The following is a 27,524-nucleotide window of genomic DNA, read 5'->3' as shown; positions in this document are numbered from 1 at the left end:
TGTATCCATTTCCCAAATTTTGGGATAAATTCTATATTCTGTTTTTCTCTTCTGTTTGAAGACCGATGTTTACTCCTGCCTCTTTTCAGATAGAGTGCTAACAGCTTTTTAATTTAAGAAAGAAAAGTTTTCTAATTTCCTTATGTTTCACTGAATGTTGAAAGTTGTTTTTATTTATACTTAAGCTCCATGTCCTGCTCATGTTCACTCCCTATTTTAAGGTTTTGGATATCCTTCATGCATCTGGGACTTGTGGTAGAAATCTTACAAGTAAAAATTAGCTCATTTGTGTATACATGTGAATTCTGATAGCCAGTTAAAATTTGAAATTTATACTGTCCTTCCTTGACTATAATAAAGTAATACTGGAGTTCCATAGCAGTGGAAAACTATCAATATATTTTTTTTCTGCTAGGATTAAAATGACTAGATAAAAAGGCCCAGAGAGGAGCTTATGTTTACTTGAATAGAAAGGGTTTTTCCAATGTGAACATATTGAGGCTATTGTTTGGAACTTTGAAGTGCCATTTTCAAATCCTCTAATGCGTTGGGAGAAGGCCAGTTATGGAATAATTACAACAAAAATTTGTGTGACTGTTAAATGTGGTTAATTATCTTTTTTCCCCCCTTCTGCACAGAAAACTGGCGAAAATTAATTAGATAATGCCCACAAAATGCTATCAGGCTGAAAAGACCCATACGGTAGCAGACCATTATTAATAAAAGGAAATGGAATATTTCTCAAACATGTTGATAGGACAAAAACACTGTGCATTCACAAATCAAGTACGCTTTCTAATGGAGAGGAGAGTGGGGAGAGGTGTACTGGGGTTGAAGGAGGGGAGAGGAAAGAAGTGTGTTTGGGTTGAGGGAAGGCTGTGCTGCAGTTGAGGCAGTGAGAATATTGGCTCCTTAGACCCAGGTCTCAGCTCCGTCATTGACTGGCTGCCTGCGTGATCCCAGGTCAAAACTTTGGTTCAGTTTTTTTCATCTATAAAATGGGAAGAATAGTACTTGCAAAGTTTTGTTAAATAGTTTTAAAAATGTATGTAAAATGCCTAGTATATTGCTGTTTCATTCGAAGCTATTACTGTTTGTGAGAAATACAATAGTCATAATGATGTGTTAGTGGACAGATATTTTTGCAAAAGTTCAGTTTCATCACTCTAGTTATTTGATGTTTGACACACCTGTGTTTTGTGTACCTTTAGTTTTAAAATAAGTTTAAGCAGCACAGCACTTGAAAGTCACTGTGACCTTTCAGAACAACATAAAATACTGCTCTGCTAAATTCTACTTTCCAAAACACGAAAACTTCTTTTTGTAGGACATAGAATACTGAAGCATGAGAGAGAAAAGAGATATCACAAATACATACATCCACAAACTAAAGCCAGCTCTCAAATTGTTGTAAATTATTTTCTTTAGTATTGTTTTGCTATTTTCATCTATTTGGTAAGCCTGCTAATGCTTAATGCTCATAGAAAATCAATAAATGATGGAAACTGGTACGAAAATGTGGATGCAAATGTGGAGNACAAAGAAAGCATTGGGATTATTTTATCGTAGTGGCAGAACAACTGTCATGAGCCTGTTGGAGAACCTGGTCAGCGATAGAACGGGGTGGTAACACTTGCATTAATTGTCAGCTTGTTAAAATAATATCAAGTATTATTTTCTTCTCTTATCAAAGTGTCATCTGTTAAAAGTGTCCAAACCTTGACATTTTAATTTTTATTAGAGTATACTGGGAAAAAGCACTAGACTTGGCATACAAAGACCCAGGTTTGAGAGCAGTCTCGGTCACTTAGCTTTGCACAGTGAACAAGTCTGGTTTTGAGTTCTTGTTCCTTTATCTTTCCTTTTCCTCTGACCTTGGTCCTGGAACTTCCAAGTAGTCTTTAGAATGTTCCTCTGTATAATTGCACATTGTTCTAAGTTTTACCTTCCCTCTTAGTTGTATGTTTTATTTGGAAATCAGAGTAGTTCCCATTTTCTCCAAAACTGGTTCAGAGAAAAAGTAATAAAAGAAAGGAATAATTTAACATTATGCATTATTTAGAGGTGTGACACATTCACAGTTGCCATTTGAATGTTAATTTTTATTAGTTTCTCTTAGAATTTAGCTTCCCTACTGTGAAATTCGAAGCTCTAGAAACTGAATCTCTGAGCTCTATGGACTCCTTTCCTCTTTGCATTAATTATTGTTTAATCCCCTCTGAGATTTTTTTTTTAAATTATTTTTTCATGTTTATTTATTTATTTTGGGGGGGGGGGCGGCAGAGAATCCCAAGCAGGCTCCAAGCGCTGAGCTGTCAGCACAGAGCCTGATGCAGGGCCTGAACCTATGAACTGTGAGATCATGACCTGAGCTGAAATCAGCCACCTAGCCAACTGAGCCACCCAGGCACCCCCCCATCTGAGATTTTCAACATTTGTGTTCTCATTTTGTCATAAAGGAGACTGTAAACCTAGATCAGGTGGATGGTAACAATTGGCTGTCCTTCTCGAAGCTGGCAGCAGTGGGACAGCTTCTGATCCGTCTTCAGAATGTGTGTTAGAATTGACTTTTGGATCTGGAGAAAACCAGAGGTGTCAAACATAATGGGAATGGTAGAGTACCCAGGTTTAGAAAACTTGTTCATTCTCACATTAATCAGCGTTATAATAGTGAATCATGGTTGCAGTTACATATTACTTCATGAAAAGGAAATTATTTTTTGTTTACTTAGTTTTTATAATGACCTAACAGTTCATTGAAATTTTTAAAAATATAAATTGTTAGCTATGGACTTTGGATTGAGACTAGCCTTTTTATTATTCTAAACTCTTTGTTTTTAAAGAGAAAAAGTGTTTTTTTTTTTTTTTTTTTTGGTTTAAAAGAAAATTACTTTGAACTTTAGCTAGGTTGTTTTGTTTTGAATTTTAATATTGTACATACTAATTTTTCCTAACTTTAAAAAATGTCAGTGTTGCATTTTCTGCTTACCTATGATCGTTGGAAAACTAATGGAGCAATTATAAAACACTATAATAAAATAACATGCTTTGTAAGAATGAATTTCCATTGTTATCTGTTTGAGAAAATGTCACTTTTCTAAGAATAGATTTCATATCCTTATAGATTTTGCTTTAGATAGAAGAAAAGGGAAATATCATTAATGCATTTTTTTTTTATTGTTCTAATAGCTGACATTGATTGTGTACTAGTTATACATTGGACATTGTGCTGAGCATTTATGTATAGTATTTTATGTCATTCTTAAACCAGTTTTATTAAATGTCTATTCTTGTTATCTTCATGTTTCATGAGAAAATGAGAGTTACAAAATACAAATAAGTTACCCCAAATTGCACAGCTAGTAGGTGGTAGAACTGTGATCTGATTCTACATCTGTTTGACATATACTTAATGATTATGATTACTTATGCCAGTCCTATTGAGGACACTCAGTAAGTATTTATTGAAAAATGAATGCCAGGTATCAGTTGGCTTTAAAAGAAAAAGTCAAGGGGTGCCTGGGTGGCTTAGTCGGTTAAGCGTCTGACTTTGGCTTAGGTCATGATCTCGCGGTTCGTGGGTTCGAGCCCCGTGTCGGGCTCTGTGCTGACTGCCAGCTCAGAGCCTGGAGCCTGTTTCAGAGTCTGTGACTCCCTCTCTCTCTGACCCTCCCCTGCTCACGCTGTCTCTCTCTCTCTCTCCTAGAAATAAATAAAACATTAAAAAAAATAAATAAAAGAAAAAGTCAAGAATGTGTAGTCTGATTTACATGTAATAAACCAAAGTTTATATGCTGCTAATCCCCCCCTTTTCTTGTAGGAAAAAAGACTGAAGGAAAGGGAAGCCAGAAGAGAAGCCAGTAAGAGACAAGTAAAGGTAAGGATTGATATTTTTTTTATGAGAAAAATGTTGGTAACATTGAATGGAACTTAAATATTCTGCTTGTCCATATGCATTTTTATATTTATTTATATATCATGACATGCAAATTGGCTATACGTCCATGTGTGCCTGTCATTTCCTTTCTCTCGTTCATTTCTTTCCTCTGTGATGCAGGATGAAAAAATGCATAAGATAATTTGTTTACTGGCCTTTGCTCTACCTCTCTTGCCACCTTTTCCCATTCTTTTTTTGTGCCTATTAGATACGGGAGATGGTTGGCTTTGTGGACCAAGCTTGGCAGGATTTTAAACTCTGTCATCTTTCGACCAGGCAGGCAGCTGTGTGGACCCAGCTTCATAGCAGATAACTCTGAAAGCACTAGTTGCTTCAGTTCCACTCCTCAAAACTAGGGATAGCACTCTGTATCGTGCCCCTCTAGTATATCCTGGAAACAAACAGCACAGTATTACTTATGCATGTACAGTTGTGAACCCTGTCCATGTGCAGCTGTAGGTTTTATCTGATATGTTGGACACTGAGAATGGTTTGGATTCTACGCTCTGAGTTCAAACGATTTCCTAGAACCAGGACCCAGTAACATATGTCATTTCTCATGCCGTACCTCACTGTGCTATGCCTTACTAGCCGTGATTTCTTCTTGGCATTTGGCAAAGATCTGACTCCCTTGAGTAAGCCCATAATATTCTTTGTCATTTTTTCCATGCTGGCCATAGCACTTAGAGAACAAGTCAGAGATGATAACTCATTTTATAGTTCTGAAGTGGGAAGCAATTACTCTGCAGCATAAGATGAAAAGAGTATTTATATTCGGTATTAAATATCACTCTGTCTTCAGACAGGCCCGAAAACGAGAGCCACTGTGTGTGTGGCCTGACTGCGAAATCAGGTGATGGATTCTGCGTATGTTTTTAAAATGCAGACGTGAACTGTCACAGCATAGAAATTACATCTTAGGGCCTGTCGTGGGAAAATTTTAAATTGAAGAAGAAAACTTTTGATATTTAGAATATTGCATGTTCAGCATAAAACTAAACCTCCTTTATTTCACTAAGAAACTCTCATTTCTGCATATAAAATTATGAAATGAAAGATGTAATCTGGAGCCAAAAGAAAACTTGGTTACTATATTTCCTTTGTGTGGACTCACACATATTCATGTATTTTACAAAAAATGTTTTTTTTTTTTATTGTTGTTGACAATGTGTGCTTCACCTGTTGTAGTGGTTTAAGTCATAAGAAGTTCTCACCCATGAGCATTCCTCTTGTGCCTCCTCTTTTTTTTTTTCTGTGAGTTGGTGTGCATATTTGGTTTCAGTACTGTGCCAGCTGGGAAATAAGCATAAAGCTGGCAGTGTTGTTAGTTTGATTTTTCTATTGGGGCGGTTCTCTAAAGTGAACTCCTCCAGCTAAGACCACCCTTCCACTGTCTCCCCTGTAAATGTTCGTCATCTGTTTCCCTGACATCTGACTGGGAATGAGTTTCATTTCAGTCCAACCACTAAGGCTTGTACTAGAAACAAACAGAAGAGGCTCTGCAGCCACTGTGGCTTTGCTGCTCGGCCAGGAGCACTCAGTAGACACAGGCTGTGCTTTACTACCGCTCTGGGTAGTAGAGCTGCGTCGCTTTCACAGCCTCGACTATGCGCTCCGAGGCGGCAGGCATCCCATAGGAGCGATTCTAGCCGAGGGATGAGGGGCCGTTGGTAGCCAGGACTCCAGCGTTCCAGGAGACAGCAAGGACTGGCAGCCATGGCAGATTCAGATGATTGTTGGGGCCTGGGAGTTAGCTTGGGTGAGCCTTTTTGCGCCCTACTTCTTTTGAGATCAAAGCGGCAGGATGGAGATCCTTGTGGCTTTTTTCGGTGCTCTTTGGAAGCAGAACCAGAAGATCTTATTTGGAGAGACTCTGTAAAAAGGGGTTATGGCCCTACCTTCTATAATGTGTAAGAAGAAATGCCTGGTGTGAATTAGAAGGTTCCCTTATTGTCTTTGTGCATGTGCTTTAAATGATGGAAGATTTAGTTTTAGAGTAGATTTTATTCTCTCTCGAGTATGTTTCCCTGTAATCATTTTGTGACTTATGGCTGTGTCTTCTGAGGCCATTGTGGTTGGCTTCAGGCTAGAGCGTCTTTCAATTACCAAACCTACAAGATACCCAGACCGTGCCTTAGTGGTGAGAGGAAGTGGTCTTCTCAGACCTATTGTACCAGGACGTGTAGTGTCACCCAGCCAGGGCTCTGTGAAGAGTCCATGCAGGCTACTGTGTGAGAAAGGGAGGCGCCATGGCACTTTCTGCCTGGTTCTGTGCTCCTCTTGGCACATACCATGGTATATGAGGAGGAACATAGAAGACACAATATTATTTTTTTTAACTTGAAAATCAGTGTTCAAGTGAAATTTAATGGATTTGTCTTTATTTCCTGAAAAAGTGAAAGCTTAATGATGATGTGTGGTTTCAATTATCTCTTCCGAGGTAGAAAATATTCCTAGGAACCATAGCTTTAAACATGGAGTGCAGGGAAACGCAGTTGGAATGGACCTCTCAGCAATCTGATGCAGCTCCTTGTTAAAAGATAGATCTACGGGTTGTCTAGAAAATGTTATGTGCGGTCCAAGAGTAGGAAAGAAACATGAACTTGAAACCCTTGAGGTTTTCTGGGAACCCAAAACTTCTTTATTTGGAGTATGGAAGTATTCTGAGTGTCAAAACTTTCTTTAGCACAGAGAATATTTGAACTGCAAAATGGACTTTTTACTTTAACTGACAGGATGTGTGTGTTCTTATAACTTAGAAAATTTTAAGCTAAGAGATTAAAAAAAAATAGTCGTAGCAGTGATCAGTAGACCACATTTCTTTTGAGGAAGGTTCCATAATCCTGAAAATGCAGCTAGCTTCCCTCCTGTTACTTTGATGGTCACAAGTGCTTGTACCAACCTCGAATGTCTGCAATGATTTTGCAGATAACGTAAAGAAAAGAACAACAGTGCTGAAACTAGAAGAAATAGATCCCCCGAAATATCTTTGTGCTATGCTGCTTTTGAAAAGAAAGTAGAATTTATTAAACAGAAGTATGAGGTTGATAAAACTGAACAGTGACCATGAAAAAGAGTAGGAAATAGCTCAGAGGCACTTAAACAATGGAAAGTTACGTGTTCCTTGAGTATATTACAGATGCTTATAGTTGTAATTTTTTATGTGTAGGTAAAGTTCTATTAAAATAACTAAACTGCCCTTTGTTTTGAGTTTGAAGTTTTATAGTTATAAACTTTAGCTTAATTTTCTCTAGTTTTTATTTCCTTTTTTTTTTTTTTAACTTTAGTGACCCTGGGATACATTATTTGCTTAACAAATAGTAGTCTTAGAAAACAGTGTTTTGGATACTTCAGGTGGTCTCAGTTCTTTGAGGATATAGGATGCAAAGAAGTAGGGGTTGTATAACTTCAGAACATGAGCAGACCTGAGACATCGTCTGGAGTGATCTCCTAATCTATTGGTCTATAATATCTTTTTTTTTTCTAGCCACTGTTTCATATAGGAAAGCTGCATTTATTCATTTTGGTAGAACATTTTATTGTTTTTGCTTTGGATTGTCTTTTTATTTATAAAATAATAATGATGATTTTTAAGAATCATCATCACTCAACAGAGTAAAAACCCTCCATCAGTCCTTCAAAATCTTTTTGGACTTTTCTTGGTTTTTGACATTTAAGAGTGCAAGGGTTCTACTTAAATACATACATATGTTTTAACAGGACTCAAATAAATTAAGGCAAGTAAATGACTTACCCCTGTCACTGGCTTTCTTGATGGCAGAAATAGTATGTGTACTCAGGCTCTCTGGATCCTATTGCTGTTACTGCCCCATGCTGCTTCAGTATGTTACTCTTTACCCCTTTATTTTGTATAGTGTTTCTTTAAAACAAACCTGATTTATGTATGTGGGCTAACAGCTGTTCATAGAAAATGACTAGTAGCAAATCCGATGAGTTAAAGTAGACCTCTCAACTGACACTAGAAAGTGGGCTATGGGGTGCCTGGCTGGCTCAGTTAGTTAAGCATCCGACTTCGGCTCAGGTCATGATCTCATGGTTCGTGGGTTTGAGCCCCACTTCAGGCTCCGTGCTGACAGCTAGCTCAGAGCCTGGAGCCTGCTTTGGATTCTTTGTCTCCTTCTTTCTCTGACCCTCTCCTGCTCACGCTGCCTCTCTCTTTCTCTCTCTCTCAGAAATAAATAAAACATTAAAAAAATGTTTTTAAAAAAGAAAGTGGGCTGTGTCCATTGTTGCTGGGTGACGCCTGACATGTCATTTCCCTTTCTGGCTTCTTCTTGCCACATGTAAAATGAAGGATGTATATCACATAGTCACTTCTATTCATGTTTACATTTTGGTGATCCCCTGTAATCTTGACCTGAGCTGAGATACTTAACAAAAATATATGCATTGTGCTCAGTGCGGTTCCTAATAGGAATCTGCAGCCTTTCTCAACATTTGTGGATAATTCCTTTGTTTTCTCTTGTGTCTTAAAAGGTTATCTTTCCTTACAGAGCTACCAATACATGTCAGTAAATGGTGGTAATGGTCATTCCTAAGTCATAAGCCTTTGTTTTTATTCCTTTTTGGCAGTGCTTTATTGACTGATATCAAATTAAAATTTTTCATTTTGGGGAACATTTCTCCATATTCCATGTATTTCATGTAACCCTTCCATCCCTCTACTCTTTTCCTTTTTCTGGTGTTTCATAGTATTGAAATTTTACTGGTTTATTTCTTTGTTTTTAATACAGTTAGGATTTCAAGGGCTCTAGAGAGTCAGTTTATTTTAAACCAAACAACTTTTGATAAAATTAAAAAGATAATTGAAACATAAGTTTGTTTATAGCCCCAGTTCCCAGAGAAAGCAAAGGTCCTCCATAAAAGTAAATTGTTCTCACATTTGAAGGGGCTGAACCCCTCTAGGGTGCTCTTTGCTGCCCTGATATAGTCACTTATTTAATGGTGCCCTAAATGAGTCATTCTGTTTCTCTGGGCAGACTGCTCAAATAGTACCTTGTTTTAGTGCTATAATAAGACCCATTGTGCTGCCCTTCTACTTTTAAATAAGTAACACTGCGTCTTTTAGATGACATGCTTTTTTCCTGTTAATATCTACCTAAGTGAGCAATGAACACCCATTGAAGTTTAGTTTTTATTGTGATTCTAGTGTTGGTTTGGTTTGCAGGAATATTAATATAATGATTCTGTTCTTTCCTTTTCACTCCCTTCCTTTCCCTCTCTTCCCCAATCCTCCCTACCTTTTCTTTCCCTTCTCTCTCCCTCGCTCCCTCCCTCCTTCTCTCTCTCTCTCTCTCTTCCTTTCCTTCCATCCCTCTCCCTCCTCCTTTGTGATAATGAAGAAGAGATTACTAAATTTGAACTGGTAACTGTCTCGAATCACTTAAGAGATGGTTTCAGTGTTCCCTTGTCAGAGAATGTTCTCCAGTCATGAAGATTTAAAGTTAACTATGGGAGAAGGAATACTGCTGGTTATGATCTCTTGCACACGGTGAATATGTGTGTTTTTATAAGACTCCACTTATGGGTTCTCCCTTTTATGTGGACTTGTCTGACCACCTCAGATAAAATGGACTTCTGCTTTTAAAACTTCTACTCCATTCTCCTGTCTAAAGTGTCCAGTGGTCCATGGCACTTACTTGGCTACATGTCTGTGTGCTCAGCATTAAGGCTCATTCGTGGTGTCCCCATCACAGTGCGTGTTTCATGATAAGCACTTGAGTGGGTGAGTGAATGGCTTAATGGGATGAGACTTAGAGCTGAGCACAGACTTAACTCTTGAAATATTTTTATTGCTATAAAAATATATACAAGCTTCACTATTTTAACCATCTTTAAGTGTACTGCTTGGCATCAGTTACATTCACACTGCTGTGCAACCACCACTACTACCCATTTCCAGAACCTTCTTAGCACGGACGAAAATCTGTGCCCAATAAACACGTACTCTTCATTCCTACCTCCCCACCCTCACCCCAGAAAACAAACCTTTGTAGAGAAGACTCTTCTGTTCATTATTTTTCGTGTGAGGAAGTGAAGAGTTTTTATGAATAGGTGATTCTTCCAAGATCTTACAGAAAAATAGCAACAAAACCTGGCTAGACCTCAGATCTCTGGGTGCTTATGTATGTGGTTTTCATTTTCCCTTAAAGTGCCTTCCCTCCAGTTTAACAGTATAGGAAGTAACATAGAGCACTGCATGTAGTTTAGAATTTTATTAGATTTATGTGAAGTGTCACATGTAAAAGTGTAACAAAAGGAACTTAATACTATACTTTCAGTCACAATCTCAACCCTTATTAAAGACAGAAACCCAAGTAATACTGAAAGTTTCAGTAGCATTGATGTTAATTTTATCAAATGATTTTTGTAAAGAATATCCCTTCTTTTTCCTGTAGTATACATAGGGATTGTAATAGGAATGTGAGTTTGGGGTACAATTTTTATGGACATTGTAAAGCATAACAGTAATCAGTAGCTGCTGTCATTCATTGCCTGCTATGTTACAAATACTGTGATTAAATACTCTATGTGCATTATTGCTCTAATCTTCACAATAGCACTGTGAGTTAACTAGTATTATCTTCATTTTGTAAATGAGGAGGTTGAGGCTTAGGAAGTTTATGCAACTTTCTCAAGATCACATAGCTAGGATAATGGTGGAGCCTAGACTCCTGTCTACTTCACAGAACTTCAAAGCCTTTACCTTAAGCATTGGGCCATACTGTCCCCCCATTTCCAAGGCAGTAAAGAGTATTCACATACGATAATCTTAAAAGCTAAAGCAGAAATTGCAAGTAAACAGGTTTTCTCATGAAATTACTCTTGTTATCTACATTAATTCATCTTAGAGTAGGTACTAAGAAACAGAACACTTAGATATATAATCATTGGCAGATGCAGAATAGTGTTAATTTCCTTTTAGTTTCTATAAATCACCATAATCCCAGTAATGAAGTCTTTTCTTATGAATGAAGTATTATGAAGTAAATTACCATTATTTTCGGCCATGCAGATCAGTTAAACATGCCATGTTCTCCTTTACGTCTTTTATCCAAGTTTTCTCTCTCCATGGGATGTCGTCTTCATTGCTGCTTCCTCATACTCTTTCCTTTTTGAAGACTGTCCTGCCCCCTTCAGGGAGAGTTAGGCATTTCTTTCTGTTCTACTACCCTTCTTGTACACCTTTTTGCCTTGATTCTTGGTGGTTTTGATTCCCATTGCTAACCTATAACCTCTTTGAGATCAGGAACTTCGAGTTTTCCTAGTAGCTGGCACATAGTAAATGCTTATAAATATTTATTGAATCAAGGAAATGCAAGTATATTCATTCTTAAAGTTAGCATTTACGTGTTAATGCTGTGTCAGTCACAGCCTACTTGAAACCCCGGGACTGGACCTATAGAGTACAGTGGAGTTGCATGGTACGATTTAAACTTGTGCCAGACCGGGTGCACCCATGACACCCAGGGCTCATCACGTTGTTGCTCCTTCCCTCCCATCTTGTTTATTCATCACCACTACAAACAAACCCTTTAACTTATACTCAGGTTATAGAACAGGGTTTCTGTTACAGCTTCTCTGTTTGCACTGTCAGGGTGAATATTGTATTTGGTGGTTGTGAACATGGGTTGCCTGAATAATTATACCTAATTCAAATATGGTTAGACCACTAGAGACCTAGGACTCAGATCCAAGTCTGTCTCTACTTCCTGACTCATAACCACTGAGAATTGTGCAGTGGGTGTTAAGATTAGGGGTGATCATAAACCCATGCTGTGCCAGCTGTGAACCTTGAGAAGAAGAAGAAAATTTTCAGACAAGTCAGATTTATTGCTTTTAAACTTGCAAGGCAATACCAGGTTAATTTGAGACAGAATTTTGATGACTAATTTGGGTGTTTCTTTTAATACTTTTTAAAGGATTTTTTTTTCATAAAACTTGTAACATAAAATGTTATAAGCAGGTAAAATTTTGGGAAAAATGGACTCAAAACACATTTGAATAAGGTGCCAGAAAAAGTGCTCATGTGCCCAGCTCTCTTTCTCTCTGCCTCTCTCTCTCACTTACACATATATATGTGGGGGGTATATATGCACATATGTATGTATATATATTATCCCTTTCTGTATATTGTAAGTCATTGTATTAGTAAATGCTCTGATGGACTCTGCTCATTCGGATGGTCATTTAGCTCCATTCCAGTACATTAGGTCTCTGAGTTCACATTGGACCAAAACAGAATAAGTCGATCCCTGTGATGCCCTTTCTACACAGTTGTGCTTTATTCTGCTTAATCTCAAATTAGAGATAATCTGACATTTATATACTTGAGTTAGTGGTTTTTATAAACATCTTCTCTAACAGAATGGGTTACTTTATCTGAATCATTGTAGTCAGTTGGTAACTCTGTGGTCTTTAACACATACCCTACTTTGTAGAAACTGTTGTGAGCATATGTACCTGTATGTGTGGCCATTATGATTGTGGAGGCTGATGCTTAGAATCATAGACCCTTATTTTTATATGTATTACTATTCACTGATGATGTGCATGATAACTTTGCTTGGTTGTTAATAAAAACTATTCATATCTGTTGGGAGTTTATATCATCATAATTTCTTACAGTAAACAAAAATCCCAAATTACTGGGGAGAAAAGTGCATATGGGTCCTTTTCTCCTTGTTAAGATTTTGCTTAATAACTCAGAATCCTTTCGTTTATACTAGGAGATGAGGACAGGTTTAGAGAATTATCATAAATTTTGATTTTAATGATTCTCAGAGTGTGGTACAAGAATCTTTATGGGTTCTTCATGTTATTACTAGAGATTTTTTAAAATTCTTGTAAATATCCCCAACATTGGCTATCCCAAGAATAAATGATCTGTAATATATAGATATATAGATTCTATGGTACAGGTAACTTATTATACATATTATAATTGTTTAAATATATATGTTATAATTATTTTAAAATACTCCTTTTTTTAAAGTTTATTTATTTATTTTGAGAGACAGAGCACAGGCAGGGGAGGGGCAGAGAGAAGGGGGGAGAGAGAATCCCAAGCAGGCTCTGCATTGTTAGCACAGAGCCCAGCATGGGGCTCAACCTCATGAACCATGAGATCATGACCTGAGCTGAAATCAAGGGTCGGTCACACTTAACAGACTGAGCCACCCAGGTGCCCCTAAAAGTCTTCTAAAAGCTATTACGATGGTGAAAATAGGAATTTGTATTGCTAAATTCATAGTTCCTTCTTGTTGTTTATTAAATGACACACCAGATGTAGAATTGTCACCTTGTACGTAGTTTGGTGTTAAACATTTTCTTTCATCAGAAGAGATGGAGACAAGCAGAATGGTGTGTAAACAGAATCAGTCCTACTTGTAACGTCAGAATCTAAGACAATCAGTGGCAGGGAGAACAGGAAGGAAGAGGATCCTGGTGTTTCTTAACAAGAAGCTTGTCCTCAGTCTTTTAAATGAGAAAGTTGGGAAAAGGGAATAAGAGAAATGCAAATAAAATGGAACATAGGGAAAAGAAAATGGGGATAAATTTTGTGCTAATTCCTAAAGACCTGATTTTGGGGATGGGTGAGGGAATAAAGCTGATTCCTAATTTTCAAATATTTCTGGCATCCCGTAGTCCTGTGTGAAATACTTTCTTGTACAGTGGGAAAGAAGGAAACCCTGCCATTTGCACTAACGTGGATGGAACTGGAGGGTATTATGTTAAGTAAAATAAGTCAGTCAGAGAAAGACAAATATCTTTTCACTCATATGTGGAACTTTAGAAACTTTAACAGAAGACCATGGGGGAAAGGAAGGGGAAAAAATAGTTACAAATAGAGAGAGAGAGGGAGGCAAACCATGAGAGAGTCTTAAATACAGAGAACAAAATGAGGGTTGGTGGGGGCAGAGGGGTAAGGGGAAAGTGGGTGATGGGCATTAGAGAAGGCACTTGTTGGGATAAACACTGGGTATTGTATGTAAGCGACGAATCATGGGAATCCACCCTTGAAACCAAGAGCATCCTGTATACACTGTATGTTAGTCAACCTGTTATTTAATATAATAAATTATATTAAATAAATAATTTTAAAATAACATCAAATTGGTGAGAAAAAAAATACTTTCTTGTGAATAAGGAAAGCTCTTTCGGGGGGGATGAACTTTAACCTGTCGTGGTGGGGTGTGAGAGCTGTAGAGTAGCCAAGCTTACTGTAAGACCCTTCTTGAAGCCATAAAGATGAGTGTTGGAGAGCGCTGTAAACAGTATTCAAAAGAGAAAAGCTAGTGGCTAGAAGAATTTGTTTCTGGAGATGATCAAATATACTGAAAATAGCCTTGAGAACTTGTTTTTCTCACTGACACCTTACCCCCACCATCCTCTAAAGAATTGTATATGTATGAAATGCTTTGTAACCATCAAGCTCTAATTACCTAATCTATTATTATTACCCTTGCAGTTATTATTACCAACAACATTAACTAATTACTGTTTGCTGTATTTTCTTTCTTTGGGTAAAATTGTAGCCAGGTGTCTGCAGTGTTTTATGCAGGGATATTTTCCCCTTACCTTGCTAACTCTTCATTATTGAGATACATATTACAGGCCCCAAAGGTTTCTTGACTTGAAGAGAACTCTAGAATTTGTTGTTTATAGATGATGGTGTTAGAGATTTTTGGTACCATCACAGTGTTTTATCCTTTTCAAAGTGCTTTCATCAAGATTTCCCTCCTTGATTTATCAGCTTATGTAATAACTGGAAGCATTCCAGTCATCTGACAGTTGAAAAATCTTTACTACAGAAACTATGTAAGTAAATGACTTGGTTAAGGTCATATACCTAATTTTGTAGGTTAAAAAAAAACACCTCTCCTTTCTGTCTCAGGACCTAATAGACAGAGGTCTTCTGATACTATTGAAGAGTTGATCAGTTTTCTGTCTTTCAGACTGTACATTAATAAATCTCAGGCTGATTGCCTTGAGCATTATCTAGAGTAGTCAGGAGGGAGTGATACTAAATTATGAAACCTGGAACTTATTTCTGTTTCTTGTCCTGGATCACTGTATATTTAGGGACAAAATTACTGTAATCCCCTAAGCTTTACTTGTCCTGTCTAACAGCACAGCTCCTTGGGAGAGATGTCTGGCATGTCTACAAAACTGGATGTGCACCTATCTGGAGCCCTACAATTGCACTTAGGTGTATACCCAGGAGAAATGCAGAGATGTCTACTAAACGGTGCTCCTAGATCAGCACTGTTCACAATCCTCGTGTTCGGGGAATAACCCAGATTGTAAAATAGATAAATTCTGTGTGTAGATGTAATGGGATGTTATATAATTATGAATTATTAGTACATGCAGTAACACAGACAAATTTCACATATACTGAGCCAAAGAAGCCAGATAAAGGAGTAAAATACCATAGTATCCCATTTGTATCTAGTTGTTTTGTTTTTGTTTCTTTTTCAAATTCTTATTTAAATTCTAGTTAACATACAGTGCAATATTGGTTTCAGGAGTACAATTCAGTGAGTCATCCCTTATATATAATACCCAATGTTCATCATAACAAGTGCCCCCCTTAGTGCCGATCACCCATCTAGCCCATCCTCCACCCACCTCCCTCCATCAACTCTGTGTCTTCTCTATTGTTGAGTCCCTTATAGTTTGTTTCCCTCTCTCTTTTTTCCTCCCCTTCCATATGCTCATGTTTTGTTTGTTAAATTTCACATATGAGTGAAACTACATGGTATTTGTCTTTCTCTGACTTACTTAGCATTAAACACTCTGTCTCCATCCACGTTGTTGCAAATGGCAAGATATTTCATTGTTTTTGATTGTGTATTTATGCCGCATCTTTATAATCAGTCGATGAACATTTGGGCTCTCTCCATAGCTTGGCTATTGTTGATAATTCTGCTATAAACATTGGGGTACATGTACCCGTTTGAATCTTTATTTTTGTATCCTTTGGATAACTAGCTAGTAGTGCAATTGCTGGATTGTAGGGTAGTTCTATTTTTAATTTTTTTGAGGAACCTCCATACTGGTTTCCCCAGTGGCTGTACCAGTTTACATTCCCACCAGCAGAGTAAGAGGATTCCCCTTTCTCTGAGTTGTTGCCAACACCTGTTGTTTCTTGTGTTGTTAATTTTAGCCATTCTGACAGGTGTGAGGTGGTATGTCGTCATGGTTTTGATTTGTATTTCCCTGGTGATGAGTAATGTTGAGTAATTTTTCATGTGTCTGTTAGCCACCTAGATGTCTTGTTTGGAAAAGTGTCTATTCATGTCTTCTGCCCATATCTTAATTGGATTATTTGTTTTTCTGGGTGTTCAGTTTGCTAAATTCTTTCTAGAATTTGGATACTAACCCATTATTATGTCTGTCATTTGTCTTCTCCCATTTTGTAGTCTGCCTTTTAGTTTTTGTTGATTGCTTTTTTTATTTTTTGATGTGTTTTTTGTCTTTATGAAATCTCAGTAGTTCATTTTTGTTTGTTTCCATTGCCTCTGGCAGTCTGTCTAGTAAGAAGTTGCTGAGGTCCAAGATGTTGCTGCCTGTGTTTTCCTCTAAGATTTTGATGGTTTCCTGTCTCACATTTAAGTCTTTCATCCATTTTGTGTTTATTTTTATATATGGTATAAGAAACTAGCCCATTTTCAATCTTCTGCATGTTGTCATCCAGTTTTCCCCACACTATTTGTTGAAGAGACTTTTTTCCATTGGATAATCTTTCCTGCATTGACAAAGATTAGTTGACCATATAGTTGTGGGTCCATTTCTGGGTTTTCTGTTGTGTTCCATTAATCTGTGTGTCTGTTTTTGTGCCAGTACCATATGGTCTTGATGACTACAGCTTTATAATATAGCTTAAAATGTGGAATTGTGATGCCTCCAGTTGGTTTTGTTTTTGTTGTTTTTTGTTTTGTTTTGTTTTGTTTTTTAAAATTCTTTTTCAGGATTGCTTTGCTATCCGGGGTCTTTTGTGATACCATACACATTTTAGGATTTTTTTTTCCCTAGCTCTAGGAAAAATACTGTTTGTCTTTTGATGGATATTGCATTAACTGTGTAGATTGCCTTGGGTAGTATAGGCATTGTAACGGTGTTTGTTCTTCCCATCCATGAGCATGAAATGTTTTTCCATTTCTTTGTGTTCTCTTTGATTTCTTTCATCAGTGTTCTGTAGTTTCCAGAGTATAGATCTTTTTCCTCTTCGGTTAGTTTTATTCCTAGGTATTTCACTGTTTTTGGTGCAATTGCAAATGGATCGATTCCTTGATTTCTTTTTCTGCTGCTTCATTATTGGTGTAAAGAAATGCAGCAGATGTCTGTACACTGATTTTATATCCTGTGACTTTGCCAAATTCATGTGTTAGTTCGAGCAGTCTTTTGGAGTCTTTATAGTTTTCTACATAGAGTATCATGTCATCTGCAAATAGAGAAAGTTTGGCTTCTTTCTTGCTGTTTTGGCTGCCTTTTGTTTTTTTGTTGTTGTCGTCGTCGTAGTCATCTGATTGCCGAGGCTGAGACTCCCAGTACTATGTTAAATAGCCATGGTGAGAGTAGGCATCCTTGTCTTGTTCCTGACTGTAGAGGAAAGGTTCTCCGTTTTTCCCCATTGAGGATGATATTAGCTGTGGGTCTTAAGTATGTGGCGTCTTAAGTATGTTGACGCATGTTTCATCTGCCCCAATTTGTTGAGGGTTTTTGTCAAGAGTGGATGTTGTATTTTGTCACTTCTTTTTCTGCATCCATTGACAGGATCCTATGATCCTCATCCTTCTGTTCATTAATATGGTGTATCATGTTGGTTGATTGTGAATACTGAAGCAGCCTAAAGCCCAAGAATAAATCTCACTTAATTGTGGTGAATAATTCTTATAATGTACTGTTGAATTCGATTTGCCAATATCTTGAGAATTTTTGCTCCCATGTTCATCAGGGATATTGGCCTGTAATTCTTCTTTTCAGTGGGGTCTTTGTCTGGTTTTGGAATCAAGGTAATGCTGGCCTCGTAGAAGGAGTTTGGAAGGTTTCCCATTTGTTTCTCCTTTTTGGAACAGTTTGAGAATAGGTATTAACTCTGCTTTAAATGTCTGATAGAGTTCTCCTGGGAAGCCATTTGACCCTGGACTTTGGTTTGTTCAGAGATCTTTGATGACTGCCTCAGTTTCTTTGCTGCTTATGGGTCTGATCAACTTTTCTATTTCTTCCTATTTAAGTTTTGGTAGTTTGTGTATTTCTAGGAATTTAAACTAGTGTCAATTAAGCTTTAATCATAATTAACTCCATTAACCTAGGTGTAAGGTTAGGTTATTTAAGACCTCTCTTGCTTTTTGAAGTAGTATTGCAATATACTTCCCTCTTATAACCGCCTTTGCTGCATCTCAGAAATTTTGGACTCTTGTGTTTTCATTTTCATTTGCTTCCATGTACTTTTTAATTTCTTCTTTAATTTCATTTTTTAGTAGGGTGTTCTTTAACCTCCAATTATTTGTGGTCTTTCCAAATTTTTTCTTGTGGTAGACTTCAAGTTTTATAGTGTTGTGGTCTGAAAACATGCATGGTATGATCTCAGTCTTTTTTGACTTGTTGAGGGCTGATTTGTGACCCAGAATGTGATGTCATCTGGACAGTGTTCCATGTGCCCTGGAGAAGAATGTGTATTCTGCTACTTTAGTATGAAATGTTCTGAATATATCTGTTAAGTTCATCTGGTCCAGTGTGTCATTCAAAGCCATTGTTTCCTTGTTGATTTTCTGCTTAGATTGCCTGTCCATTGCTTTAAGCAGGATGTTAAAATAAAATCCCCTACTGTTACTGTATTATTATCAATGAGTTTCTTTATGCTTGTAATTTTTTTTTATATATTTGGATGCTTCCAAGTTGGTGGCATAAATATTTAAAATTGTTAGATCTTTTTGATTGATAGACCCCTTAATTATGATATAACGCCCTTCTTCATCTCTTGTTACACTCTTTGTTTTAAAGTATAGTTTGCCTGATAAAAGTATGGCTACTCCAGCTTTCTTTTGGCGACCATTAGCATGATAGAAGTTTCTTCACCCTCTCACTTTCAGTCTGCAGGTGTTTTTAGGTTGAAAATGAGTTTCTTGTAAGCAGCATGTAGATGTCTTTTTTGTTTTTAATCCATTCTGTTATTCTGTCTTTTGATTGGAGCATTTAGTCCATTTACATTCAGGGTGATTATTGAAAGATGGGAGCTTAGTGCCATTGTATTACCTGTAGAGTTGGTGTTTCTCATGATGTTCTCTGTTTCTTTCTAGTCTTTGTTTTTGGAGTTTTGTTGGTCTTTTTTTTTCCTTTCCTCACTCAAAGAGTGCATTTTAATATTTCTTGCAGGGCTGACTTAGTGGTCATAAACTCCTTCAGTTTTTGTTTGCCTGGTAAATTTCTGAAAGGCGGCTGGATAGAGTATTGTTGGCCGCATATTTTGCCCATTCAGCACATTAAAGATATCCTGCCATGCCCTTTTGGCCTGCCAGGTTTCAGTAGATAGATCTACTGTGAACCCAGTCTGTCTCTTCTCTTGTAGGTTAAGGACTTGTTGCCCTTGCATCTTTCAGGATTCTTTCCTTCCCTGTGTATTTTGTGAATTTGACCGTGTTATGCTTTGGCACTAGCTGGCTTTTGTTGAATTTCATAGGAGCTCATTTTGCTTCTTGGATTTTGATGTCTATGTCCTTCCCCAGATTAGGGAAGTTTTCAGCTCTAATTTGCACATATAAACCTCGTGCCCCTTTTCACTCTCTCTTCATCTTCTGGGACTCCTATGATATGAATGTTACTCTGTTGTAGTAAGTCACTGAGTTTCCTACGTCTCCCTTTGTGATGAATTTCCTTTGCTTCCCTCTTCTGCTTTATTATTTTTTATAATTTTAACTCCTGTATCACTAATTCATTCCTCTGCTTTGTTCATCTTTGTTGTTCTGGCATCCATTTGGGTTTGCATCTTGGTATAGCATTTTTAATTTTGGCTTGACTAGATTTTAGCTCTTTTATTTCTGAAGTAACAGATTGTCTAGTGTCTTCTATGCTTCTCTCAAACCCAGCTAGAATCCTTATCATTGTTGTTTTAAATTCCATTTTGGACTTATATCTGTATTGATTAAATCCCTGGCCATATTATTTTTTTTCCTGTTCCTTGTTTTGGGGTTGAATTCTTCCATCATGCCATTTTGGAGGGAAAAAAAATAATAAAATAAAAATTTAAAATTTAAAAAACCAAGTAAAGCCTAAATTACCTAGGTGTGTTTTGGTCTGCTTTTTGAGAGTAGATTGATAGAAAAAAGAAAAAGAAGAATTTAAAAAATAAATAAAATAAAAAATTTGCTCTTTTTGTACCCAAGAAAAACACCAAAAACAAAAACAGAAGCAAAAACAAACAGAAAGCCCCAAGGAAATTAGATCCAGTTTCTCCCACAGCTAGAGCTTTGCAGCAGTCTATGGTCTGTAAACTAAGCTCCTGGAAGGGATTTATGCTGGTCTTCTAGGGGAGGGGCCTGCTGCTCTGCTTCTCAGGCTGACTTGCCCTAGTGGAGATGAGATTGGAGGGCACAAGGGGGCGGGGCCTTGTGTAAAGGCTTCCTTCTCCACTTGGCGCCCTCGGCCTCACTGGAGTTGATCAGTATTGGTGAGCTAATGGTGAAAATGGAATCACCCCACTCTCTAGTCTCTAAAACGGGAAGTTTGCACCCTGGTAGACCCTTAATCAGTCACCCCTCCCGCGTCCCCGTATGTGTCCGAGCTGTCCACCTGCCAGGTGGCGCCTCCCTCCAGAGTTTTATCCCCGGCGTGACTGTGTTTCAAAACTTCAGAGACCTCTCTGGCTCGGACGCCTGCTGATCCTCTGGGGGAGGTTCTGTGGAGCTGTGGCAAGTATTTGCTTGTCCCACAAAATGTTTGTGCAGCTGCCCGGTGGTGGTGGCTCAGAGGTCATGATAAGGTACAACACACCGCCGGTGCCGCGATTTGCTGCCCTCAGCCAGAGTCTTTGTTCCGGTGGTGCTGTGGAGCGCTGCGTGCCGCCCGCTGTGTCTCGGCCTGCGGACAGGCCCTGTTGCCTCTACCAAACGCACTCCCAGCAGGAGAATGGCTTCTCCTGGCAGGACCCAGGGGCTCTGCCCACTCCTGGGCCTCCACCCTACTTACTCCCTGGGAGCAGGTCCAGGCACTGACCTCCACAAACTTCCGACTGCACTCCACTGTTTATAAAAAGCTGGCAGTACTGAAATCCTCTCCTTTTCCGCTGTCCGTGGTTTTGGAGAGCAGTTTTCCTGTGCAGTCCCCCACGTGTGTTTTCACGCTTCCTCTCTAGCTGCTTTCAGGGGGAACTGCTTTTCTTGCGCAAACCCAGCGTGCTGCTCAGTCCCCCCCTCTCTTTCTCCTCTGTGCAAAATGGCCCCCACCCACCCCTCTGCAGCCTTGTGGCTTTTTCTCTCTCCAGTTCACCCTTCACACTGTGTACCTCCCACATACTCTCCCTCAGATTATGCAGATTGTTCTGTTTATCCTCAGATCAATTTCCTAGGTTTCAAAAATGGTTTCAGCTTGATTGAGCTGTGTTTGAGGGACGAGCCAAGCCCAGGGTCCCTTACTGCTCCACCATCTTAACTCCTCTTGGTTGTCTGGTCTTTAATTCAGAACAGTTTTCTAGCCTCTTGTATGTATTTTATGACATTGACATTTTTGCTGAGTCTGCATCAGTTTTGCAGAGTCTACATCGGTTGTTTTACAAAAGGTCCCTGAATTTGAGTTTGTGTGATGTTTCCTTTGTTTGAAATTAGGTTATGCATTTTTGACATGAATGCTACATATGTGATGGTATCTTCCCAGTGTATCTGTTCGTTTTAAAGCAAAACCAGTGTTTGGGTTAAGAGGGTAGTGGCGTTACCTTTGGGGGAAAAGAGGAGGTGATTATTTATGAGGGGGCTGCTGGAGAGCTAGCGTTCTGATCTCTTGCTTTGAGTGGTAGATACATGGAGGTATTCTCTTTATGAAATTTCATCAGGCTATATACCTATAATTTGTTGCCCTTTCCTGAATATAGGTCATACTTAAATTAAAAAGGTTATTTTGAAAAATGAAGTGCTAGACTAGATCTTTATATGTGCTTTCAGTCTACATGTTTTAATTTGTGGATTTAGGAATATATAGGGTATTATGGGTAACTTTTGTAACTCCAGAGCTATTAAGAGTCTTAGTCCCTCGAGTCATCCATGTTTTATGACAGCTATGAAAGAAAATTAATAATTTATATCCCTCAAATAACACATTTCCTTTTTAAATATCCTTGTTCCAAGAAGTAATATGTTTTACCTCCTAAAACTCATAAAATCTCCAAAATGAGAAAATAATATTTTGATTTCCATGCAAATTAAAAAGAAAAATGTATGTTTTCTACAAGAGGCATAGTAATCATTGTCCCATTCAGATACCTTTAACCACCTTGCCATCCAGGGAATTTTCCAGTTTCTACACTAAAATTGTTCAGCATTTTGGTGGCCTTGGAGTGTCGTCCAGTTCTCTCCTAGCTGAGAGGACCCTGAGAGCTGTTGAAATTGGACTTCATTTAGAATAGTGAATGCAAGAGTGATGAAATGGACATTGGCATGAATGGTCCCTGCATGTACTATTGTAACTTCATAAATTGAAATAAATATGTAACCACAGAAATAAAGAAATACTCAGAGCTTGAAGGATTATTTAATCAAAGATGTGATTTTATCTTCCCATGAGTAGGCTTTTTTCATTTGGTTATTTAAATACAGTACTTTCCATGCACGTCTTATGTGAATTAAGTGTTCTCTCCCTTACTTTCACCATCTACAGATAAATCTCATTTGACAGGTGCCTCTCAGCTTCTGTCCTAGACCTGGTCTAGCAGTAAGAGTTAAAGGACAGAGTAGGCTCTTTTTGTTACTGTAGCTTCATTTTATCTTACTTGAGGGAGTAAATCTCTTGCAATTCCAGGTCAAATGTTAAGCTTTGAAAATGCTGGAGAAATAGTGTATTCATGATCCCAGAGTTCCTTTATCAAGAATCATACTGCTTGTCTGTCTTTGGACTGTAATCACTGCTAGAACTAAGATCAATTGTTTTATTTTACCCAACTTGATTTTCAGCTGCGTATATCAATTTTCCTCCTTACTACAGACACGTTTGATTTTTATTTCATAAAATCATCTCATTTCCTTCAGTTGGAAATGATACACACTCTCAAGCTTACCCATTTATTTACATTAGTGCAGCTTTCTTTGGAAACGAGAAAGTATATTTCATAGAGCATCAGCCTCATTGAATTGGTTTTAACATGATTCTTATCTAAATTCTAAACATGACTACTATTGATTGCTGCCTCCTGGCATCCATCCAACCCTGAGATTTTTGCCCTTCTCAGTATAGCTGACACATGGCATTTTTGTGTTATTCTTTTGAAGATAACAGAAAGTGAAAGAAAGAAAATATATTAAGTTCTATCTAAGTAAAAGAGAAAATTAAGAGTGAATGACAGTACAGTCTGCATTGTGAGTTCATCAATACTGTTAGATCATAGATTTGGGGCTTAAGTTTAGATTTCATCATTAACTGCCCTGTTGTTAGAATTCTTGCCAGAGAGCCTGAAATTCGGAAATAGAAGACCCAGAATCAGCTCTTGCCAATAAGCTGCGGACTCCACAGCAGCCATCTTTCCCGTCTTCTGTAGAGTAACAGCAGTGTTGTCGTCTGCATTTTCAGCCTTCCAGGTTTCTTGTGAAGATTAGAAATGTGTAAACAGTGCCAGTCATTGTTATCAGTATTATTATATGTTGCCTTTTTAGCAGACTTGTTCTGAGTTACCTAAGATCTACGCCAGTAGTTTAATCAAGACCAGAGTGTGTTGAATCCAAATCATTGAAAGATGTCTCAAAACACATGTACCTAGGCCTTCCTCACCCTCCTCCCATCAGAAACTCTGGAGAAGGGGCTTACTTGCATGCATTCATGTGGTGTAGTTGTGTATAATGAGGGTAATATATGTATGTAATGAAGGCACAACCGCCACTCCTTTAAGAGCCAGTGGTCTAAAGTCAGGTACACATTTTTGTACTTGCATAAAACCCTGAGCTGCTAAGCTTTTTCCAGTTTTGGTTTGGCTTTTGCCACTCTGGCAGAATGTCTTCTAGAAAGACAGGCATAAATGTAAGCTGAGTCCCTTGAGTCTGTCTGTAACCCAGCATGACCAGCTCTAGTTCTCCCTCAGTGTGCAGGTTGGCGTCAGAGGAAAAATCTGTTGTTCTTTCCCTGAAACCTAGTGAACAGCCTCAGTGGTGAGGTGTGAGGAAAGGAGAATATGACGCTATTTTGTCCAGAACCTTGTAAAAGAAAGGACCACCAGAAGTTGGCTTCTCTGTGCCACATACGTAGGAGTCCTGTGTCTCTTCAGCTCATTGGAGGTGAGCAAGGGCCCTGCAAGCAACCACAGTGAGAGGAAGTGGCCCTGGTTTGTTAGGTAGACTCCGTGCTGACTTAGAGGACCCAGTGGGCTGTAAGCCTGACTTCTGCACTGCCACTAGATCACAGCGTGGCTTGTAGCAGATTTCTCAACTTGCTTGAAGTCTTCTGGACTGGATGTTCCACTTGGTCCCTTTCAGCTCTGTAATTCTGATGTCCTTTTTAACTCAGGAAGTTGATAAATTATTCTCTATCATTTTTAGATCCTTTCTAACTTTCCCACATAATGCTTGCAGTGAGTTGCCTATTCTGTGTAGCATCTTCACCACTGGTAGAATTATAAGAGATTGCAACCTTTCCAGTATAAGAGGTTTGACTGGTGTTCCTGGGGCTGTGGGGAGGCATACGATTTGAGAGGGTCTGTCAGTTTTTACTGGTGTTAAGAAGAATAATAAGAGCTAGAGCTAGAGAAAGTTGGTGGATCACAGAGGATCTTGAATGCCTCATTAAAGTTATGGGCTGATTCCAGAGACTGTTGGGATATGGCAAATTAAAGATTTTGTGGAGGGGTATAGCATCAGTGGTATCATGTCTCTAGAAATAGTCATTGGCTTATTTCACACATATTTCTTGGGTGCCTCCTCCTATGTGCGATCCAACATAATTCCAAGATAGAATTAAGCTGCCCTTGAAGAACTATAAATATAATGGAAAACATTTGTAAGTAGTACCGTGTAATGAATGCTGTGATGGAGAAGTTTTGTGAGGTATGTCCATATATAATGCTTGAAGCCAAAGGGGAAGAAATGAAGCATTTTATATTGTGTTTTCCATGTTTTAAAGACTGTTACAAGTGCTTTCTTTGGATTTAAACAATATTTATTTTAGTATATGAACTTTAGCCCTTGAAGGTTTAGGTAACGATATTATCATCTACACTTAGCAGATGAAGAAATTACAGCATAGGAAGGTTGCACATCTCCTTGTCTTTAGTGCTTCTGGATTCCAGTGTAGTGTGACTCCAGAGAGTAGATGAGAGAGGGAGAGGGAGAGAGAAAGAGTCAGGTGACAGACAAATCCTTGGGAACAGCAGCCTTTGTGAGGCAGGCAGATGAAAAGCAGTCAGGGCAATTGAGAAGATAGTATCAGAAAGATCAGAAGAGAGGAAGGCGAATTGGCCTGTTAGTCTAGGAAGTATAAAGAGAGAATTTAAAGAAGGGCCTGGCTGAAAGTGTTAAATGCTAAGGAGAGATACAATAAGAGGGGAATTGAACACAGACATGGCTTGTGATTAGAATATCATTATGTTCTATCTTACCAGGATTAATTGTATTTGCATCGCATGGTTGGCTTGCAGGGCTAGGACAGCTCCGGAAATCAGGAGGACATTCCAGGAGTTGAGGTGTAAGTGATAACGGCCCATGTATCACAGTGAATGTAAGAATAATAAGAAAAGGACATTTTATTCAGGATAGCCAAGAAAAGAACTGTCATGTCTTAATGGCTGAAGCAGGGGAGTGGGGAGACTACAAGAGAAGGGTCACATTGGTCACACTGCCCTGAGGTTTCCTAAATTTGTCACCTCTCGGGACCCACAGCTTTAGGGAGTGTAAAGGTCAGGAACAGGGGCCATTTTTATTGTGCACCACACACTGAGCTCTGAGCTAAGGCGGTTTATTTAGTACTCTAAACAGGTACTTTGAGAGATGAGGGACCTACACTTTACAGAAATTAAATATATTTGGCTGAGGACTAACATTCAGTAAGTAACTGAGTCTCAAATGTTAACTTCTGTTCTGGAAGGCAGATCTAGTAAAAGAGATAAATACTGGACATGATTATAGTAGCAGAACCACTCATGAGTGATGCAAGGTGCAAATGTTTATAAGATAGAGATTATTTCTGACTTGTAGGATTCAAAAAAGAGAGCATCCCAGGAAGAGGGCCATTTGGAGCAATAAATCAGGATAAGTGTTCCTGAGAGTCTGTTAATTGTAATGTACCGTAGACATAGTACACTGATGGTAAGTGGGGTTGAACGTGCTAAGTTGGCACGAAACAGAAGCAGGAGAACATTCAGTCACAAGTTGTTACCAGCAGGATTTTCCTGGGGTGGGGTAGAGATTCTCAAAGTGGGGAGCAGTACATGCCAAGGCTGGGGGTAGAGGGCCTTGAATATTCCAGCAAGTAGAATTTGCTTAATTAGTGGGTGGCAGAGAGCCATGAAGAGTTGAGAGCATACTTGTGTTTATGAATACAACACATGTTTCGTATTTCCGCATATATGTAGATTGAGTAGTCTGTGCAGAAAGTTGGGACTTTGAGGCAAGAGCCAAAACTTTGTTTGATTCTTCACTTTGGGCAGGTTTATACATTTAAATAGGTAATTTTAAAAATTGAAACCTAACGTTATCTGACACAGTGTTCCACTTCGAAATTTGACTACCAATGTCAAGAACTAGGGGTGATCAAAAAGCCTGTGGCCAGTGTAGAAGGCCCAGCCCCTGGGCGCCCAGCCTGGGTGTTCTGCCTCCAGAGAAGGCCCGTGCCTGCTACACACAGGTTGGCATTGTAGCCACACTTCTAACAGACCTGGTTTTGTGGGTTATGAAGCTGCTGAGGTTAGACAGCAAAGTAGAACAGGTAGTTTGCTGAAGGACACTGCTCTGTTTCATCAGTGAAATGAGATACCTCCCAGCAAGGAACATTAATAGAAAATCTATTAATAAGACAGACTCCGTGATTGAAAAATACTCTGGTATAGGGACAGAGAGCCCTCAGGAATCTCAGCAGACCAGAGGGTATCACTCTGTTCCCATACCGATGGCTATACTTTTTGTCTTCAGACATCAAGGAAATACTAAGTTATATTCTTTCTTCAGGCAGCCTCCATATATGGTTTGGCTTAAAGACCTCTTTCATATGAATAGTAGCTTGGGACGCAAGGCAGTAGGAAACTCCTCACTTTATAGATATTACAGCTTGGTATCCACTGGGTTCATTTTTCTTTTGCCTCCAGCTTACGTGTATTGATATTACTTTACCTTGTCATATAGGCTTGCAGTCAGGAAAGAAGAAAAGGCAGAGAAAG

General features: G+C 38.5%; 1 protein-coding gene across 1 annotated transcript in view; it reads left to right on the top strand.

The window, feature by feature from the left end:
- The window catches only part of DDX10 (DEAD-box helicase 10), a 287,390-nt gene that overhangs the window by 165,749 nt on the left and 94,117 nt on the right, over positions 1 to 27,524 (top strand). Inside the window, exon 18 of the mRNA XM_077777453.1 lies at positions 3,821 to 3,877. Within this exon, the coding sequence (XP_077633579.1) occupies positions 3,821 to 3,877 (57 nt within the window). The remainder of the gene's footprint in view (positions 1 to 3,820; positions 3,878 to 27,524) is intronic.

This window comes from Crocuta crocuta, unplaced genomic scaffold, assembly GCF_008692635.1.
Source record: "Crocuta crocuta isolate KB4526 unplaced genomic scaffold, BGI_CrCroc_1.0 scaffold278, whole genome shotgun sequence".
Classification (NCBI taxonomy): Eukaryota; Metazoa; Chordata; class Mammalia; order Carnivora; family Hyaenidae; genus Crocuta; species Crocuta crocuta.
Note: the sequence above shows the minus strand (reverse complement) of the source record. Positions and strands in the feature narration are given on the sequence as shown.